We start from the raw sequence: 24,079 nt of genomic DNA, 5'->3' as shown, positions 1-24,079 counted from the left end.
TCATATCATATCATATCATATCATATCATATCATATCATATCATATCATATCATATCATATCATATCATACATATCATATCATATCATATCATATCATATCATATCATATCATATCATATCATATCATATCATATCATATCATATCATATCATATCATATCATATCATATCATATCATATCATATCATATCATATCATATCATATCATATCATATCATATCATATCATATCATATCATATCATATCATATCATATCATATCATATCATATCATATCATATCATATCATATCATATCATATCATATCATATCATATCATATCATATCATATCATATCATATCATATCATATCATATCATATCATATCATATCATATCATATCATATCATATCATATCATATCATATCATATCATATCATATCATATCATATCATATCATATCATATCATATCATATCATATCATATCATATCATATCATATCATATCATATCATATCATATCATATCATATCATATCATATCATATCATATCATATCATATCATATCATATCATATCATATCATATCATATCATATCATATCATATCATATCATATCATATCATATCATATCATATCATATCATATCATATCATATCATATCATATCATATCATATCATATCATATCATATCATATCATATCATATCATATCATATCATATCATATCATATCATATCATATCATATCATATCATATCATATCATATCATATCATATCATATCATATCATATCATATCATATCATATCATATCATATCATATCATATCATATCATATCATATCATATCATATCATATCATATCATATCATATCATATCATATCATATCATATCATATCATATCATATCATATCATATCATATCATATCATATCATATCATATCATATCATATCATATCATATCATATCATATCATATCATATCATATCATATCATATCATATCATATCATATCATATCATATCATATCATATCATATCATATCATATCATATCATATCATATCATATCATATCATATCATATCATATCATATCATATCATATCATATCATATCATATCATATCATATCATATCATATCATATCATATCATATCATATCATATCATATCATATCATATCATATCATATCATATCATATCATATCATATCATATCATATCATATCATATCATATCATATCATATCATATCATATCATATCATATCATATCATATCATATCATATCATATCATATCATATCATATCATATCATATCATATCATATCATATCATATCATATCATATCATATCATATCATATCATATCATATCATATCATATCATATCATATCATATCATATCATATCATATCATATCATATCATATCATATCTATCATATCATATCATATCATATCATATCATATCATATCATATCATATCATATCATATCATATCATATCATATCATATCATATCATATCATATCATATCATATCATATCATATCATATCATATCATATCATATCATATCATATCATATCATATCATATCATATCATATCATATCATATCATATCATATCATATCATATCATATCATATCATATCATATCATATCATATCATATCATATCATATCATATCATATCATATCATATCATATCATATCATATCATATCATATCATATCATATCATATCATATCATATCATATCATATCATATCATATCATATCATATCATATCATATCATATCATATCATATCATATCATATCATATCATATCATATCATATCATATCATATCATATCATATCATATCATATCATATCATATCATATCATATCATATCATATCATATCATATCATATCATATCATATCATATCATATCATATCATATCATATCATATCATATCATATCATATCATATCATATCATATCATATCATATCATATCATATCATATCATATCATATCATATCATATCATATCATATCATATCATATCATATCATATCATATCATATCATATCATATCATATCATATCATATCATATCATATCATATCATATCATATCATATCATATCATATCATATCATATCATATCATATCATATCATATCATATCATATCATATCATATCATATCATATCATATCATATCATATCATATCATATCATATCATATCATATCATATCATATCATATCATATCATATCATATCATATCATATCATATCATATCATATCATATCATATCATATCATATCATATCATATCATATCATATCATATCATATCATATCATATCATATCATATCATATCATATCATATCATATCATATCATATCATATCATATCATATCATATCATATCATATCATATCATATCATATCATATCATATCATATCATATCATATCATATCATATCATATCATATCATATCATATCATATCATATCATATCATATCATATCATATCATATCATATCATATCATATCATATCATATCATATCATATCATATCATATCATATCATATCATATCATATCATATCATATCATATCATATCATATCATATCATATCATATCATATCATATCATATCATATCATATCATATCATATCATATCATATCATATCATATCATATCATATCATATCATATCATATCATATCATATCATATCATATCATATCATATCATATCATATCATATCATATCATATCATATCATATCATATCATATCATATCATATCATATCATATCATATCATATCATATCATATCATATCATATCATATCATATCATATCATATCATATCATATCATATCATATCATATCATATCATATCATATCATATCATATCATATCATATCATATCATATCATATCATATCATATCATATCATATCATATCATATCATATCATATCATATCATATCATATCATATCATATCATATCATATCATATCATATCATATCATATCATATCATATCATATCATATCATATCATATCATATCATATCATATCATATCATATCATATCATATCATATCATATCATATCATATCATATCATATCATATCATATCATATCATATCATATCATATCATATCATATCATATCATATCATATCATATCATATCATATCATATCATATCATATCATATCATATCATATCATATCATATCATATCATATCATATCATATCATATCATATCATATCATATCATATCATATCATATCATATCATATCATATCATATCATATCATATCATATCATATCATATCATATCATATCATATCATATCATATCATATCATATCATATCATATCATATCATATCATATCATATCATATCATATCATATCATATCATAATCATATCATATCATATCATATCATATCATATCATATCATATCATATCATATAATATCATATCATATCATATCATATCATATCATATCATATCATATCATATCATATCATATCATATCATATCATATCATATCATATCATATCATATCATATCATATCATATCATATCATATCATATCATATCATATCATATCATATCATATCATATCATATCATATCATATCATATCATATCATATCATATCATATCATATCATATCATATCATATCATATCATATCATATCATATCATATCATATCATATCATATCATATCATATCATATCATATCATATCATATCATATCATATCATATCATATCATATCATATCATATCATATCATATCATATCATATCATATCATCATATCATATCATATCATATCATATCATATCATATCATATCATATCATATCATATCATATCATATCATATCATATCATATCATATCATATCATATCATATCATATCATATCATATCATATCATATCATATCATATCATATCATATCATATCATATCATATCATATCATATCATATCATATCATATCATATCATATCATATCATATCATATCATATCATATCATATCATTCATATCATATCATATCATATCATATCATATCATATCATATCATATCATATCATATCATATCATATCATATCATATCATATCATATCATATCATATCATATCATATCATATCATATCATATCATATCATATCATATCATATCATATCATATCATATCATATCATATCATATCATATCATATCATATCATATCAATCATATCATATCATATCATATCATATCATATCATATCATATCATATCATATCATATCATATCATATCATATCATATCATATCATATCATATCATATCATATCATATCATATCATATCATATCATATCATATCATATCATATCATATCATATCATATCATATCATATCATATCATATCATATCATATCATATCATATCATATCATATCATAATCATATCATATCATATCATATCATATCATATCATATCATATCATATCATATCATATCATATCATATCATATCATATCAATCATATCATATCATATCATATCATATCATATCATATCATATCATATCATATCATATCATATCATATCATATCATATCATATCATATCATATCATATCATATCATATCATATCATATCATATCATATCATATCATATCATATCATATCATATCATATCAATCATATCATATCATATCATATCATATCATATCATATCATATCATATCATATCATATCATATCATATCATATCATATCATATCATATCATATCATATCATATCATATCATATCATATCATATCATATCATATCATATTCATATCATATCATATCATATCATATCATATCATATCATATCATATAATCATATCATATCATATCATATCATATCATATCATATCATATCATATCATATCATATCATATCATATCATATCATATCATATCATATCATATCATATCATATCATATCATATCATATCATATCATATCATATCATATCATATCATATCATATCATATCATATCATATCATATCATATCATATCATATCATATCAAATCATATCATATCATATCATATCATATCATATCATATCATATCATATCATAATCATATCATATCATATCATATCATATCATATCATATCATATCATATCATATCATATCATATCATATCATATCATATCATATCATATCATATCATATCATATCATATCATATCATATCATATCATATCATATCATATCATATCATATCATATCATATCATATCATATCATATCATATCATATCATAACATATCATATCATATCATATCATATCATATCATATCATATCATATCATATCATATCATATCATATCATATCATATCATATCATATCATATCATATCATATCATATCATATCATATCATATCATATCATATCATATCATATCATATCATATCATATCATATCATATCATATCATATCATATCATATCATATCATATCATATCATATCATATCATATCATATCATATCATATATATCATATCATATCATATCATATCATATCATATCATAATCATATCATATCATATCATATCATATCATATCATATCATATCATATCATATCATATCATATATATCATATCATATCATATCATATCATATCATATCATATCATATCATATCATATCATATCATATCATATCATATCATATCATATCATATCATATCATCATATCATATCATATCATATCATATCATATCATCATATCATATCATATCATATCATATCATATCATATCATATCATATCATATCATATCATATCATATCATATCATATCATATCATATCATATCATATCATATCATATCATATCATATCATATCATATCATATCATATCATATCATATCATATCATATCATATCATATCATATCATATATCATATCATATCATATCATATCATATCATATCATATCATATCATATCATATCATATCATATCATATCATATCATATCATATCATATCATATCATATCATATCATATCATATCATATCATATCATATCATATCATATCATATCATATCATATCATATCATATCATATCATATCATATCATATCATATCATATCATATCATATATCATATCATATCATATCATATATCATATCATATCATATCATATCATATCATATCATATCATATCATATCATATCATATCATTCATATCATATCATATCATATCATATCATATCATATCATATCATATCATATCATATCATATCATAATCATATCATATCATATCATATCATATCATATCATATCATATCATATCATATCATATCATATCATATCATATCATATCATATCATATCATATCATATCATATCATATCATATCATATCATATCATATCATATCATATCATATCATATCATATCATATCATATCATATCATATCATATCATATCATATCATATCATATCATATCATATCATATCATATCATATCATATCATATCATATCATATCATATCATATCATATCATATCATATCATATCATATCATATCATATCATATCATATCATATCATATCAATCATATCATATCATATCATATCATATCATATCATATCATATCATATCATATCATATCATATCATATCATATCATATCATATCATATCATATCATATCATATCATATCATATCATATCATATCATATCATATCATATCATATCATATCATATCATATCATATCATATCATATCATATCATATCATATCATATCATATCATATCATATCATATCATATATCATATCATATCATATCATATCATATCATATCATATCATATCATATCATATCATATCATATCATATCATATCATATCATATCAATCATATCATATCATATCATATCATATCATATATCATATCATATCATATCATATCATATCATATCATATCATATCATATCATATCATATCATATCATATCATATCATATCATATCATATCATATCATATCATATCATATCATATCATATCATATCATATCATATCATATCATATCATATCATATCATATCATATCATATCATATCATATCATATCATATCATATCATATATCATATATCATATATCATATATCATATATCATATATCATATATCATATATCATATATCATATATCATATATCATATATCATATATCATATATCATATATCATATCATATATCATATATCATATATCATATATCATATATCATATATCATATATCATATATCATATATCATATATCATATATCATATATCATATATCATATATCATATATCATATATCATATATCATATATCATATATCATATATCATATATCAATATCATATATCATATATCATATATCATATATCATATATCATATATCATAATATCATATATCATATATCATATATCATATATCATATATCATATATCATATATCATATATCATATATCATATATCATATATCATATATCATATATCATATATCATATATCATATATCATATATCATATATCATATATCATATATCATATATCATATATCATATATCATATATCATATATCATATATCATATATCATAATATCATATATCATATATCATATATCATATATCATATCATATATCATATATCATATATCATATATCATATATCATATATCATATATCATATATCATATATCATATATCATATATCATATATCATATATCATATATCATATATCATATATATCATATATCATATATCATATATCATATATCATATATCATATATCATATATCATATATCATATATCATATATCATCATATATCATATATCATATATCATATATCATATATCATATATCATATATCATATATCATATATCATATATCATATATCATATATCATATATCATATATCATATATCATATATCATATATCATATATCATATATCATATATCATATATCATATATCATATATCATATATCATATATCATATATCATATATCATATATCATATATCATATATCATATATCATATATCATATATCATATATCATATATCATATATCATATATCATATATCATATATCATATATCATATATCATATATCATATATCATATCATATATCATATATCATATATCATATATCATATATCATATATCATATATCATATATCATATATCATATATCATATATCATATATCATATATCATATATCATATATCATATATCATATATCATATATCATATATCATATATCATATATCATATATCATATATCATATATCATATTATCATATATCATTTATCATATATCATATTTCATATATCATATATCATATATCATATATCATATATCATATATCATATATCATATATCATATATCATATATCATATATCAAATATCATACATCATACATCATATATCATATATCATATATCATATATCATATATCATATATCATATATCATATATCATATATCATATATCATATATCATATATCATATCATATATCATATATCATATATCATATATCATATATCATATATCATATATCATATATCATATATCATTTATCATATACATCATATATCATATATCATATATCATATATCATATATCATATATCATATCATATATCATATCATATATCATATCATATATCATATCATATATCATATATCATATATCATATATCATATATCATATATCATATATCATATATCATATATCATATATCATATATCATATATCATATATCATATATCATATATCATATATCATATATCATATATCATATATCATATATCATATATCATATATCATATATCATATATCATATATCATATATCATATATCATATATCATATATCATATATCATATATCATATATCATATATCATATATCATATATCATATATCATATATCATATATCATATATCATATATCATATATCATATATCATATATCATATATCATATATCATATATCATATATCATATATCATATATCATATATCATATATCATATATCATATATCATATATCATATATCATATATCATATATCATATATCATATATCATATATCATATATCATATATCATATATCATATATCATATATCATATATCATATATCATATATCATATATCATATATCATATATCATATATCATATATCATATATCATATATCATACATCATATATCATATATCATATATCATATATCATATACATCATATATCATATACATCATATATCATATACATCATATATCATATATCATATATCATATATCATATATCATATATCATATATCATATATCATATATCATATATCATATATCATATATCATATATCATATATCATATATCATATATCATATATCATATATCATATATCATATATCATATATCATGTATCGTATATCGTATATCGTATATCGTATATCATATATCATATATCATATATCATATATCATATATCATATATCATATATCATATATCATATATCATATATCATATATCATATATCATATATCATATATCATATATCATATATCATATATCATACATCATATATCATATATCATATATATATATATCATATATCATATATCATATATTATTATATCATATATTATATATCGTATATCAAACTATATCATTACTTTTTAAGACATTAAAGCATCTTGCACAAGAATTACGAACTGCGAATGCGAACTGTGGATGTTCGCATATTTTGACTTTCCTTTCACATGAGCCTTATATCTATCGCAGACAGCTACGAATTGTCAATTTATAATTACCTTTTCAACAAACAAAACAAGAGTGGTATAATTTTGAGGTTAAGTTGAGCGCGAACAATTTATTCGTTGCAGTGTGGATGGTATGTGGAACGCGAATATAGTTTGACAGTTCGTAGCAAACACACTGCAATTCGTTACTACCAAATTGTTTTTACAAAATTCTCTTATTATAGAGAACAAAATGCATAAGTTTGAATTGTTTTCTTATAATTAAAATGTGTTTTTGTTTGAAATGTATAAAATCACGTTTGTTCGTCAATTCGTTCATTCGTTGTTCGCTCTCAAGTGCATGGCTCTTAAAACAAGGCAGAAGGACAGAAGAGAAAGAACCACAGAAAGAGACAGAGACGGTCCCCCATCTGTCTACTAACCGCTCACTGATGCTTGATTTCGGCTATCGCGCTTTGCAAAGTAAAATTTTTATTTGGATCTTCCGACACTTCAACCGAATTACGAGCACAGAGGTTCACAGGTTCATGTTGAGTTTTATCAATTTTGTTTTATGTATATCGAGATAAATTGACCGGCGAATCCAGGGTCCCCCAACGAAGTTAAGTGTTTACCCTAGCACTTCAGACACAAAAGCCATTTAGCACTTCGTTATTTTCTGGACGAATGATCGCGGTTAGCAAAACAAAAACATCAACCACTTAACATCTCTTAATATCTCTCGCTTTTCCGTTATTGATAAAGAACAGTCACAATGTTATGTTGCAAGCTTTTCTTATGCACAGAATGCGCACATATTGTTTGATTCAATGAAACTAAACTTGACGCAGTTGTGTGTGAAGAAGAATGTATGTGATTTTGAGAAGTTGGTAGGGAGAGAAAACGATACTGTTTTCCAAAGATTTAACTTGCTTGTCTCCAATTTGCAAAGAAGTTGTGTAACTTAACCGTCTTCTTCGTTTTTCTCTGTTATATGTTTTTCTATCTCCATTACTTGATTATGATCCACTCGCAGTTCCGAAGGCAAGCAGAGCACAAAAGGGGCCCTGCTTAGTTATTTTGTGTTAAATTTTAAAGTATATTTTTAAATATTGTATCTGAGACTAACATTGGAAGTTTAATTAATTTTTAATGATGATTAGTTGCCGAAGCTTTCGTTTGTCGATATTCCAAGTTGGGTATCTGTTATGGACAGCACATCTAGATATCGGTCGTCTGGTGTTGAGTTGTCCGTAATTAAATTAACAAGAGGGTTAGGATGGGTTGGTAGCATGTTAGTGCTTCGTAAAGACGTGTGTTGCTATAGCAATAATATAGGGCGAAAGTCATACACACTAATTGCTCCTTGCTTTTTGGGGATTGGAATTATTTTTATTATTTTGCATTTGTCAGGGAAATAACTGTTGCCAATACAATTATTCAGAATTATTTTTATGACAACATTTTGAATTTAATCAGGTCTGGCACACTTTCATATTGAATTGTCTCGAAGAGCCCAAGTAGATTGGTAAGGGAGTCATTGATGGTCGTAAAGACTGACGAGTTTCCCTCAGAGAACGTTGTGAGGGATTTCAGGGTACTGAGAATCTAGTCTCGAAACCTTAATATTGACGTTAGCCAAGAAGACTGACAGGTGAAATTGAATGTTAGGAGTGAAATTGCTTTCAAATTTGTCAGAAAAGGCAGTAACCTTTTCTCTGTCATACGTGCCATCGAGTTGTAGTTCACCATTTAGAGCATATTTCTTTCCTAATATTTTATTTATTTGTTTGTACGTATCTGGACCTGGTTTATTGACGTTGAATCTTTTCCTAAATTGTGATTCAATAAATGAATTTGTACTTTGGTTTATAAGTGCGGTTAAGCATCCGTTTAGAATACGAGATAATAGATCTAAATAAATTAATGGTTTATGGTTTTTAGAGAAAAAGTCAAGAAACATGAGTTTCTTGCTGGTCTCATTGGGATTTGCTTCGTACAGAGGCAGAAATTCATTGATTTTGGGTCTCATCACCGATGTTGCAGCGAAGTTGGCGTTGGCTGAGGCTTTAATGGCTAACTGTATGGTGGCGATCCTGGTGCGTTCTTTTTCCCTCTTAGCGGCCAGATTCTTTTACGGACTGGAAAACGGTCGTGATTCGCTGGGTGTCCTTCCTCCTTGCAAGGGACGCAGTACGGCTTTCTAAACGTTGGTTGGATTGGTTGGCTTCCACTGACCTTCTTCGTGACTTTCGCTGCATTTGACGCAGCGAGGAAGCATCTAACAGTTGGTTTTCACGTGGACGTAGTTTCCCCTATTTAATTGATTCGTATTAAAGGGTCTTACAGCGAGTGACAGCAATAAAGTCGGTTTCCTTGTCTAATTCAATTACAAACGCGTTGAAGTTTGCAGTTTTATTCTTATTTGACAGGAAAAATGACGCTTTTGTGGCCTTGAATCCTTGGGAGTTTAGTTCCTTCACGATTTCTTCCGGCTGGTTTAAGTAGTGGAGCTTTTTTAGGAGCAGGATGTTTTTCCTATCTCCCTTGTCGGTATGGGTGTACACTTAGACCTTCTACTCCCGCAGGTAATTCATCAACATGTCCTAATCAGTTTTGAATTTCGTTGTTCTACTGGACTCTGTTTTGTTGATGTTAACGACTCCGTATTTACCTTGTATTTCATTCAGTTTAAATTCCTTGAACTTGGAGGCGACATTAAAGTGGTAGCACGTCAGAGCAGGCTGTTTGCGTCCTGTGACAGTAGTAAAGTTCGCTGACTGGATCAGAACTGAATACCGGTGTTGGTGGTTCTATGTTGAACTCCTTCGCCTTAATAGGCTCGTGGGATGGTTGAAAGGTTATTGTTGTTGATAGGCCTTGGGGATTTTTTGTTGGAATGCAGTTGTTTCCTTCTCCCAAAGCTTCTTCCTCTTTTAAGTAGCATTGACAATGCATGCATCAGAATCCGCAGGAGAAGCTTCGATGGTTCGTTCGATGATATCGTTTACTGTTGAAACTTCTTCAACGGTTACAAATTATTGCAGTGCGTTGTCGACTTCGTATCCGATTGTAGGAGAAGTCAGGCGACACCTCAGGCCCATACTTATCTCGCAGCACAGCAACTTCCCTCTCAATGGTGCTGAGAAGTTTCTCTTTGGCTGCTTTGAGGTGCTCCCGTTGACGTACGAACAGTAACACTATGGTTTTTAATATTAAGGGGCTGGTTTTTATTTGAATACTCAATTTTCACTAAATCGATTCTATCAGCGCACGTCTTCACATCCAATAAACGTTCTACGTCACCGAATTTTTCTTGTAGGAAGGAGATAGCGGCTTCAACACATACCTAAATCTGTAAATTCACCGATAACCTTTTTTGCGTTAAACTCTCGTTTTCGTGAAAAGCCGTTCGGAATTGCTCCTAAAAAGATAACCATTCCTCATAATTGCCATCGAATTTTTTAAGCTGCAATTTTTAAAATTTAATGGTATAAATAACATTATAATTATGAGTTGATGACATGTTGATTTGCGACAAGTTGAATGACGATTGTGTCGTAATATTTGGGGGTGGATTCAGTTTGTTTCTGAAGACGAGAATTTTGACGAGAAAGAACACCTATGGCCGAGTCTTCGTATTCGCTGTTTCTTTCCAATTCCCTGTCCAGTTCATCTTTCTTGAAAAGACCTTTGGTTTGCACCTCTTCACTAAACGCATTTAGACTTTAATGAGCTGATGTCAGTCGCTAAATAAATTCAACAAGGGCTTTTTCAATGAGGTCCAGATCATTCGTTGATTTCAGCTGAGAACTTTCGTTGTCGAGAAAATCAGTAGGATTTTTAACAATTTTTGTTACCTGAACTCTATATGCTGACAGTGTTGATAACTCTATATTTAATATGTTGGCTTGCGTCGTACCCTTACATTACAACAAAAAGAATTTTTAGTTAATTTCATAAAACTGTGTGCAACTTTCCTAGTTTTCTGCACCATGTTATAGAAATATAAATTAAAGGTTCTTAAAAAAATAAAAAGGCTGAGACTTATACAAAACCTGTCTTAAATTTTAAATAAAATAAAATTAAATTGGGTGGTGCAACAGTCCTTTTGAGAACTAGGCCCTAGTGACTGAAACCTCTCAACCATTCCTTTGTGCGAGTACTGTTGCCAGGGATGGAAGGGACCTACAGTTTTAAGCCGCATCCGAACGGCAAATTTGAGAAAGTACAAGAATTACTCTTGGAGAATTTGTCAATTCCTCACAAGAGGCAGTACCCGTGAAAAAACTTTAGGTGGCGTAGGCAGGGCTCGAACCCAAGACCTCTCGCATGACAGTCCAACGCACTAACCATCATGCCAAGGGTAACTACTACGGTCTTAAATTTGCTTTACGATAATTCTTTGAAAGTACAATTGCGAATAATTTCATATAATAAAAGGTTTACTTTATATATTATAAAAAAGCATACAAAAGAAAGCATTGAGATATTACTAGGTTAGAATTCATTTAAATGTAATAAAACAAATAAAATAGTGTTAATACCAATTAGCTTAACAATTTTCAACATGTAATTCTTTCACCTGCCTTAGAAAAGCTCCTTTGTCCTTAAACTTTATTATAAGTCTGATTTTGTAACTTAAATAGATTGGTGTTTCGATATTATTTGTTATATCTTCAATAAGTTCGAATTTCGCAGCGTATGTATTAAAAGACTGATTCACAGTTTTTATTAGTTTATTTGTAGAACTTTCAGTTGAATGTGCTGTTTCTATTGTAAATGTTTTTATGCGTTGACGTGATAATGCATAATGAATATGCGCTGACTTCTTTTATAAGGGAGGTAGAAATTTTCCTACCCTTTTTCATCTGAACAAAACTGAAACAATACATTACACAACGAAACATAATTAATAAAATACAATGACCAGCTTTACAGGCAGTTAGAACGTTGGTGACAAACGCAACGTGGGACACAATAAAAGCTGAACTCATCAGAAACTTTAGAGTTCGCGAAACCTTTTATAACTTGCACGACCAGGCCATCAGCAACAAAAATAATAGCAATTTTAATAAGTACTTCGGAAAATTGAAAGAAATATAAAATAAACAAAACACAAAATATGAGTTCGATGTTGAAAAACCTTTCGAGTTTTCGCCTTCAGCGAACGAAACGATGGTTTTAAAACTTTCATTTCTACACCCTTGAAAAACAGAATGATCCAAATTAATAGGCAGAAAGCTAGTAAACAGATCCCAACTCACAAAAAATAACAATAAAAATAGAAACAATTATTCAGGTCAATACAGAAATAATTTGGGTGAGAGTACGATAACTCAGGCGACAAAGTTTAATGACAGATTTGTATAGTACAGTTAAAAACGAGCATTTTTACTATGGAAGGGTGGTTTATCTCCATCCCTTTAGATGGTAGGGGCAGTTTAAAAAAAAATATGTACGTTAAATGGAAACAAATTCTTAAAAAATATTGGTAATACTACAACTAAGTTTTATACATTTTTTAAAGCCAAAACTTTTGTCTATTAGCTTGTTTTGAAATTAATTCAAAACTATGCATAGTTTTTGAAAAAATTGTTTTAAACTCAAAATGTGTGCAATATAAAAAGTTAAAAAAAAAAAACGTTTAAAGTGTAATTTTTCAAAACTTTAAAGCTATCTACTATTTTTTTTTAGAATTCATTGCACTTATTTGCTTTTGATCAAAAACTGAAAACTAGATGATTTTATGTCTTCTAGTTCTTGAGAAAATTGAATTTTACCAATAAAACATTTTAAATAAATAACCTTTTCCTTGCTTGAGTATTTATGTAATTTTTTTAATAGTAATAATCGAATATGGACTAAGATATACTTAGAGTTAATTAATTTTTCTTAAATCCAGCTTATTTAAATGCAAAAGAAACTTTGCATGCACCATCTTGCACCCATCGCACCTTACACCCCCCCCCCCACCTTGCACCCATTCCATCCTGCACCCACCCAAAATCCTATAACGTTCGCAAGCAGGGGTTGCAGGGGGCACTAATTTTTACAATGAATTGATTAAAGACTTTATTTCGAATCCGTCATACTTTCTTCAACCCATATAGTGATTTGTCTAATTTCCAAACTATGGATTTATCTTTCACAAAATCTTCTGGTTGTGTCATGTCTTCCATTAAGTTTCCATTAAGAAAAGCACATTTAACGTTCATCTGTGACCTCAAGTTCCGGTCAGTTAATTCCACTAAGCCTAGAATGTTCCCTAAAATCAACGAGATATTTAGGAAAAAGAACGATAATGACCTTCCGTGTCTTAAACTCCAAAGAACTGAAGAGAACAGAGACGTAGTCTTATGACAGCGCATATAGATCCAGAAGAAGCCATCTTTGAAGATGACTTTTACATAATTGAAGATCCGAAGGAAAAAGTGGAGGCGGTGGGAGTTGCTTTCCAGCAAGTGTACAAGAAAAATGTTAGCATTCGCTCCAACCACGACCTGGAAAGCAGAGCCCAACTTAATCACTTTTACCTTCGAAATGGTATGACACAATGGCGATACGAGTACCGCGGGTTCATCCGGTTTAATGACGATTCCTTGGCAAATGCCATAATCGCCGAGCAAACGGGGCCAAGTCTCTTGTAAGTGACGAAGATTGAGCTTCAACTCGATTAAAAACAAAAAGTCAGCAGGTGTCGATGGTATATCGAACGTTGAACTACGACATTTACCGATAGAGACAATCGACTGCATAATGCATATTATCAAGTGCATTGAAAGCCCGGTGTGGTTCATCCTCTCCCGAAAAAGTGAGAGGACAACTCCAGAGAGTAATTGCACACAGGAATGGTTGAGAGTTGTAAGTCACTAGGCCCTAGTTGCCAACGGACTGTTGCGCCATCCAATTTATTTTTTAATTCCAGCATACAAACTACATCCAACATAAAAAGTGACTTTATACAGTTGACCATTTCTACCAGTGGCGAATATTTTATACTGACCATATAAAGGCATCAACACCATAAAGGTGATCTTTCTGCTTTTGCAGTCGAAATATTTTTCGGTTTGATTCTATGTCTGTTGTTAAAGAATACTTCATTTTTAATGATTTAAGGAATTGCAGAAGAATCAAGAACAAAATTAAATTCTTCAAAAGCATCATTGTTTTTTTTTTTCACGGTTCACTTACACTGCAATATCAAAGTTGTTCACTACCGTCTTGCTCTTTGATAATGTTTGTTCTTCACACAATTTCACTTCGGGACTGACATTTTTTCTAGCTCAGTTTGCACTTTCATTTTTCTTACCATACGAATCACATTTCTCCGACAAATTAACCTTACATTTTAGTTTGATGTGACCTGGCTTTTTGTATCTGTATTTTTGTATCATTCGAAAGACGACTTTTAACAAATTCAATCGTTAATTTGGTATCCATCGTTTCCAGTGCTGTAATTAAGCCATTAACATTAAAATCAAATGACGTACCACATCCAGCTCCTTTAATGTTGCATCAATCGATTTCAACTAACGCACTACATGATCAAACTGAAGACAATATTCATTGATTTCATCTCCATCTTTGTATCGCACCGTCAATAATTCTTTTCGCAGCAGCAATTGGCCAGCAACACTCTTGCGTTCAAATACACCAGTCAATGTATCATACATTTCTTTTGTAAAAATGTTGTCTTTGACATGTTTCAATTGAGAATCGCCAATACATTGCACTTAAATAGATTTGCATTTCTTCTCTTCAGATTTCAACGATTCCTTGGTCTTGATACTATTTGCATCAGCTGGAACATCCTCCAACAACGATGTATTTTCTGGAAATTTCTCCAAACCTTTTTCTTCAACCTAAATTTTAATTCGGTATTTGCAGATGGAAAAATTCGTCCCATTAAATGGCATCAGTTTTTGTACATTATTTTCCATTTTGGTTAATAGTAAAGAAACACCGATTTAAAGCGCCTAATTCATGTAAAATCTTCCTTTGACGCAAAGAAAAGTCAAATTTTACTTATTGAATTTACTCATGTGCCCGTAACCTGTTACAATAAAATTATAGCAAAGCAGATATTCTAATAAGTTCAAATAGACTCGGGTTTAAAATATGACTATAAATATGCCCAATCATTCAAACTAAAAAATGCTTGCAATTTGATTGCTCATTAAAAAAAAGGCAAATACTTTGATTCTTAAAAAAAAACATGTGGATTCTGTTATATGTCGTAAACTATGCACATTTTCATAAGAGTTTATTTTCCAGTTCTCTCATATAATACCAAAAAAAGATTACCGATTAGTAACAGTATTTCCATTCTTTTAGAAGATATTTATAACAATTTTGTTCATACTTTGTTAAAATTTAGAGTTAATCCTATTTTATTTATTTTGTTTTCAGTTACTCTGGAGAAAGACACTAAAACGCCACAAACAAAACAATCTTCAAATGAAACTTTAAAAAAAAACGGTGAATTTCCTTCCTCTTCTAAAGGACTTAAAGCAAGTTGTTTGCATGAAGAACTTTTAATCAGACCAAACCTAGAGGGTGAGGGTATTTCCGCTCAAAGAATGTCCTTAGATAGTTTAACCTTTGCAAACTTAACAAATTCCTCATCAAGTGATCGAAAAAATGAGAATTTTGAATTAAAAGCAGAAGAAGACAAAAGAAGGGGTTATTCTGATGAAAAAAAGGCGCCACCTCCTCATCCTAATAAAAAAGCAACAATTATCGTCAAAAAATCCATAGCAAATGTTACTGGCTTAAGACACAAAATTAAGAACGCAGACCATAAGACAACATTCCATCAAGATTCCAATGATAGTAGCCAGAGCATCGAATTCAGTTATGAAACTAAAAGCAAAGAGGAAAAAACAGCTAGTTTCGATGAAATTCATGGTAATAATAGTGAGTTCGATAAAGTACAGCGAACATCAATTCTTTCTGATATTAGAGCAAGGCGCGTAAAAGCTCCAAAACGAAGACCACCTTCATCATCTACTAACTTAACGCCACTGAATTCTGTGACTGTGAACTTAATTAATGACAAAAATGTGGGTTTCAATGAATTAGAGAATAATGAGACTGCATCATTTATTGTGGAACAAATAAAAACTACAAATTTAGATTGGGAGGTGCAAAAACTTCCATGGATAGAAGAATTAAAAGCCAGTCAAATAAAAACGAAAAGTTTACCTTTTATTGAACCCAGAACAACACTTGTAAAGTTAAACAACGAAGTTAATACAGCTGTCCAAAGTCCTAGCAATGTAAGCTCAAAAGCATTAAAAGCAGAGATCGATGGATCGCTATTTAAAGAAAATGGTATAGTTAAATCTTCATCTTTATTACAATTGTGGGAGGACCTAAACATTGAAAGCGAAGCTGACATTAAAAAAACTGGATCAGATATAACAATAAATGATGAATTATTAAGAGACCAGTTTAAAGACATTGAACACAAAAATTCACATTCTAAAATGAATGAGATGCGATTTGAAATGGAGAAAACCAAATCACCATCGTCTAATAATACTCAAGAAAAAACTATAATTGAGCTGGAAAAACGTGTTCAAAGATTAGAAGTTAATGTACAAATGCAAAAAACGTTGATTGAAGATCTTGTAAGAATGTTGCAACACGAATCTAATCGAGTACAGTTACTAAAAAATCAATTAGATGAATGTGTCACAAAAGTAGAATGTAGTAACAAAAATATGTAACATTAGAAAAAAAACTTCCTTCTATGTTCAAATTCTTTTATTGAAAAATGTATAGGTATCATCTCAAAGCATTTCGATAAATCTGTTTCTTTACTACTTGAGATATTCTTTTAAAAATTCGTTAGTTTTTTACTTAAACTGGTTTTAACAAATTGGAGGATTATATATTTACTAAACATATACTACAGATTTTTAGAATATGTTTTTTTCTTTTTATTGTTTTATTTCCAACACTAAATTTATTCCAATAAAAATAAATCTAGAAATTTAAAATGATCCGTTTATTTAATTTCAAACTCAATCGGACATAAAATGTCTCTATGAATTTTTCACATGTGTGAAAGTTTTAGAGTTTAGCCAGATAATTAGGTTTAACAGGCAGTCAGCTCAACAAGAAAGCGTTTAAGACTCCGTAACTCAAAAGAGAATGTATATAAGTTAGTTCAAATAGTTAACATGTGACCTTCAATTGCAATTTTATCTAAGATACAATTAAGTTTTGCTTCACCTCCCCAAAATACGGTTGAAAATTCAAATAATTTCATATAATCTATATGCCCAACCTAGAACTAAATTTCATTTGCTTGGCCCTGTTCATCGAACTGATAACACATATGTACTTTGATGCGGTAGGGACAAAAGTGCCGTGGAGCCATAATTTGTCAGCAACTTTAACGTTAAAATTTATAATTGCATTTTATCCTCTCACGCGGTTGCCCAAGAGGTTAAATTGTAAGTTTTTGTTTAAATATTTAATGTAAATTTTAATTAATTTAATTAAGTCTTATTATTATTATAATTTTTTAATAAGTAAGAAAGAAGATATAATAATACAAAATTAAGAAGAGAAGTATAAAATTTGTCACAAGACGTATTATAGTTAACCTGTGTAAGTTGCTACATACAACTTTTAAAATGTGCATTTATATTAACTGTTGAAAAATTACCAGCCATATTTCGTATATTCTATGTTCTGTTAAATTCTATGTGCTCTTCTATGTTATGTATTAGTCATAAAAACGAATCATATATAAATGTATTATCTTATTTTCTTAGTCTGAAACCCGGTAAAAAAGTAAGTAAAAGCCGAGAAGGAAGTGCTCGATTCAAAGGAAAGTGATGCCAAAATAGTCGAGGGCGAGCTTAGCGTTCAGATTAAATGTGATGTATCAAAGTGTTAAAAGTATAGATCAATACATTTTGGGAAAAGGACTGCTTAAACCTGAAGACTTCGATAAGGAGGCCCAAAAAGTTGCTGAATATGAGGATTTGGCGATCACAACACTAGCACGTATGACTCTACGGTTGGAAGCCATTCGATTTAAATCTCAATCGAAGATAATGGGTCACATAAAGGAAACACAAAGCTTCTTAAATTGCAACTCAAACGTTTTAATGGTGATATGAGAGAATAGTTTCCTTTCTAGAACCTTTGACGATACGGTTCATCAAAATGCATAGTTGTCTGAGGTGGAATAATTCTATTATTGGTTGGTGCAGCAAAAAGAGTGGTTGATGGATTTACAGCTACCTCATCATGCTATGAAGCAGTGGTTTATTTGTTATCACAGTGTAATGATACCGAAAAAAATAATTGAGAATCACACGCAAGAACTAATTTCACTGCGACCTGTTACCATAAGAAATGATGCTGCTGGCAATAACAACGTCTATAAAAACCTAACGGCTTTAAAAGTGCCCACACAACAATACGGCATCATGTTAAAAAAGGTTATGCCGGTCGAATAAATAGTCGATTACCCGTCCGTTGATGTTGAGAATGAAGAGAAAACGAAAGAAGTTCACAAGCATCGCAAACAACCACATCATTGTAGTGAATGAAAAGTCATTACGTAGAGAGCATCATGTGCTTAGTAAGTATCCCCTCTTCATACCAACCGCATACGACAATCAGTTTATTGAAAATAAAATAAGTAATAATGTGTGTATTTCGCAACTCATCACACCATATTACAAGTGACTGTTCCAGCCATCTTATATTGCAACAAAAAATATAAAAATATAAAAACAAGCATTTTTTACTAAAGGAGGGGGGAGTCTATCTCCCCCGTTTAGGCAGGAGGGACAATTTAAAAAATTATTATTTAAAATGAAAAAAATAGTTAAAAAATAACGGTTATACTTACAATTAAGTATTATACGTTTTTTAAAGCCAACATTGTGTTCTATTAGCCAGTTCTTTAATTAAGTCAAAACTATGTGTAGTTTTTTTAAAAAAATAATATTAAACTCAAAATTTGAGTAGACAAAAAGATTTAAAGTGTATTTTTTCAATACTTCAAGATTATCTACTATAGTTTTTATTTTATAATTTATTGCTCTTATTTATTTTTGATCAAAAACTGAAAACTAGAGATTTTATTTCTTCTAGTTCTTGAGAAAATTGAAAATTACCAAAAAAAAATATTTCAAGTTTTCAGTTTTTAATCAAAAACAAATAAGAGCAACGAATTCTAAAAAAAAAACAATACTGAACCCTTTTTTAACTTTTTTTGCACAAAATTTTGAGTTAAAATTTTGTTCTTCAAAAATTATGCATAGTTTCGACTTGATTTCAAAACAAGCTAATAGACAAAAGTTTTGGCTTTACAAAAATGTACTTAGTTGTAGTATTACCAATATTTTTTAATAATTTGTTTAAATTTAACGTACATATTGTATTAAATTGCCCCTTCCGCCTAAACGGGCAGAGATAGACCTCCCCTCCCAAAGTAAAAAATGCTTGTTTTTAACCGTTTTATACAAATCTGTCATTAAACTTTGTCGCCTGTATTATCGTACTCTCCCCCAAAATGTGCAGAAGTGTACATTTTTTAAATTGTTTGAAATGCGGTGGTAAACATTTGACCACGACGTGCGACCCGTCTTTTAAAAAAGTAGCCACAGTAGATCGATGAATTAATTAATCTCTGTGCGAATTCAAATGCAATGCAACAAAAAGTTTTTTTTTTTAAATTGCGTTCTGTTTAATTTCCGGTGCATATAAAAAATACATTATAATTCAAATGATTAGAGACGGTGGCAGCCAAAAAAAATCATAATCAGAAGTATTTTAAATTTAGTAAGAAGGTGAAGGCGGAAACAAAATTTTTACAAAATGTTTCAACTTTGGTTTTTACATTTATTCCTAGTACTTTTTTGCAAGAAAAAAAAAAGTGACTGTTGTACGGAGACTTTTTGGACTATGCGTATAGGTGAATCGTTGATTAACTAAGTATAATCAAAAGAGACAAAACAAAATGCCTGTGTTTCCCTTTGGTAAAAGTCGTGCTTAAGAACCATTTAAAGGAAAAAGAAGCTATTGTTGTTCCGCGTATCTGTGTCGTATCTGTCCTTGCGATTATCGATCCGTCTTTTGTTTTGTTCAAAAACGTTAAATTGGCTGATCGTCTTATATACACCATTCATATTTGAAGTTCACAGCATGCTCATTGGAGCTGATTTCTATTGGACAATAGTCACTGGGAAGCAATTAAAGATTTCTAATCGTTTGAGAGCTGCCGACACCATTTTTGGACTCTACAAGGGTTACATTCGTTGACAGATAGGATTGGAAGTAATCCAAACATCTGTTCAATTATGGTCGCTAATACGAGTATAGTCAATGTCACCGATCAAGAGATGTCGTCAATGGTTTTCGGACTCCATGTGAATCAGAATCAACGAGGCAGAAAATCAGTATATTAATCAAGAAATTACAGAAAAATACATGGCGAAAGTTGAATCTCGCTATGAAGCTGAGTTACCTAGGGAAAATTCTGATGATGTTTTTAAACGCAACGTGTATCAAGCGGTAATGCTGCTGTGCGACAACTACTCCGTAATGGTATTGCAAAATTGGTTGAGCTCTCGTCCAATAGTGCTCCCAAAAGAATATGTTATCTTACACATCGTTATCAACCAAATTGAGCATAGTTTTTGATGCGTCTAGCTGTTCCAATGGTATCTCTTTACTGACTGAAAATTATGAAGATTCTTCTGAATTTCGGTATGGGACGTTTTGGCTTGCGGTTATTGAAAACGCTTTCTTGCAAATAACCTTGAATACAAATAAACAATTTTTGATGGAGTTGCGAATGACGAGAGTCACCTTTCTTCTCACGGCGACACAGTCAAAGTCATTTAAATGAGCAAAAAATTATCTATCACTTGTTGAGCAATAATGTTTTTAGTATTTTGATCAATTAATGATTTTTTAAAATCATTTTTAACAACCTGAACCAACCGTTCCGCTTGACCATTCGACTGTGGCTAGTAAGCTGGAGATTCAACATCCTGAATGCAAGGCAAATCGCAAAAGTGTTTATACTCAAATGAGTTAAATGGGGTCCATTATCTGTGACACACCTCACAGGCAATCCAAAGATGGCATAATTACTTCGCAGCTTTTCTATAAGCGAACTAGCATTTGTGCTTTTCATTAAATGAACATCTACAAACTTGCTGAAACTATCAACTATCCATAAATAAGTTTTATTTTCAAAATAAAAAAATTTAAATGTATTCTTTCATATGAATATGTACTCCTAGGCCAATCTCTTAAACTATTCTTTTCTGATATACCCCCAGTAGCAGCA

General features: G+C 28.0%; 1 protein-coding gene across 1 annotated transcript in view; it reads left to right on the top strand.

The window, feature by feature from the left end:
- The window catches only part of LOC129943367 (SH3 domain-containing kinase-binding protein 1), a 69,188-nt gene extending 49,431 nt beyond the window's left edge, over window positions 1-19,757 (top strand). Inside the window, exon 5 of the mRNA XM_056052755.1 lies at window positions 18,160-19,757. Coding sequence (XP_055908730.1) covers window positions 18,160-19,481 — 1,322 coding nt within the window. The 3' untranslated portion in view covers window positions 19,482-19,757. The remainder of the gene's footprint in view (window positions 1-18,159) is intronic.
- The last annotated feature ends 4,322 nt before the right edge of the window (window positions 19,758-24,079 follow it).

This window comes from Eupeodes corollae, chromosome 1, assembly GCF_945859685.1.
Source record: "Eupeodes corollae chromosome 1, idEupCoro1.1, whole genome shotgun sequence".
NCBI classification, from domain to species: domain Eukaryota; kingdom Metazoa; phylum Arthropoda; class Insecta; order Diptera; family Syrphidae; genus Eupeodes; species Eupeodes corollae.
This window is presented reverse-complemented; position numbering and strand designations above follow the sequence as displayed.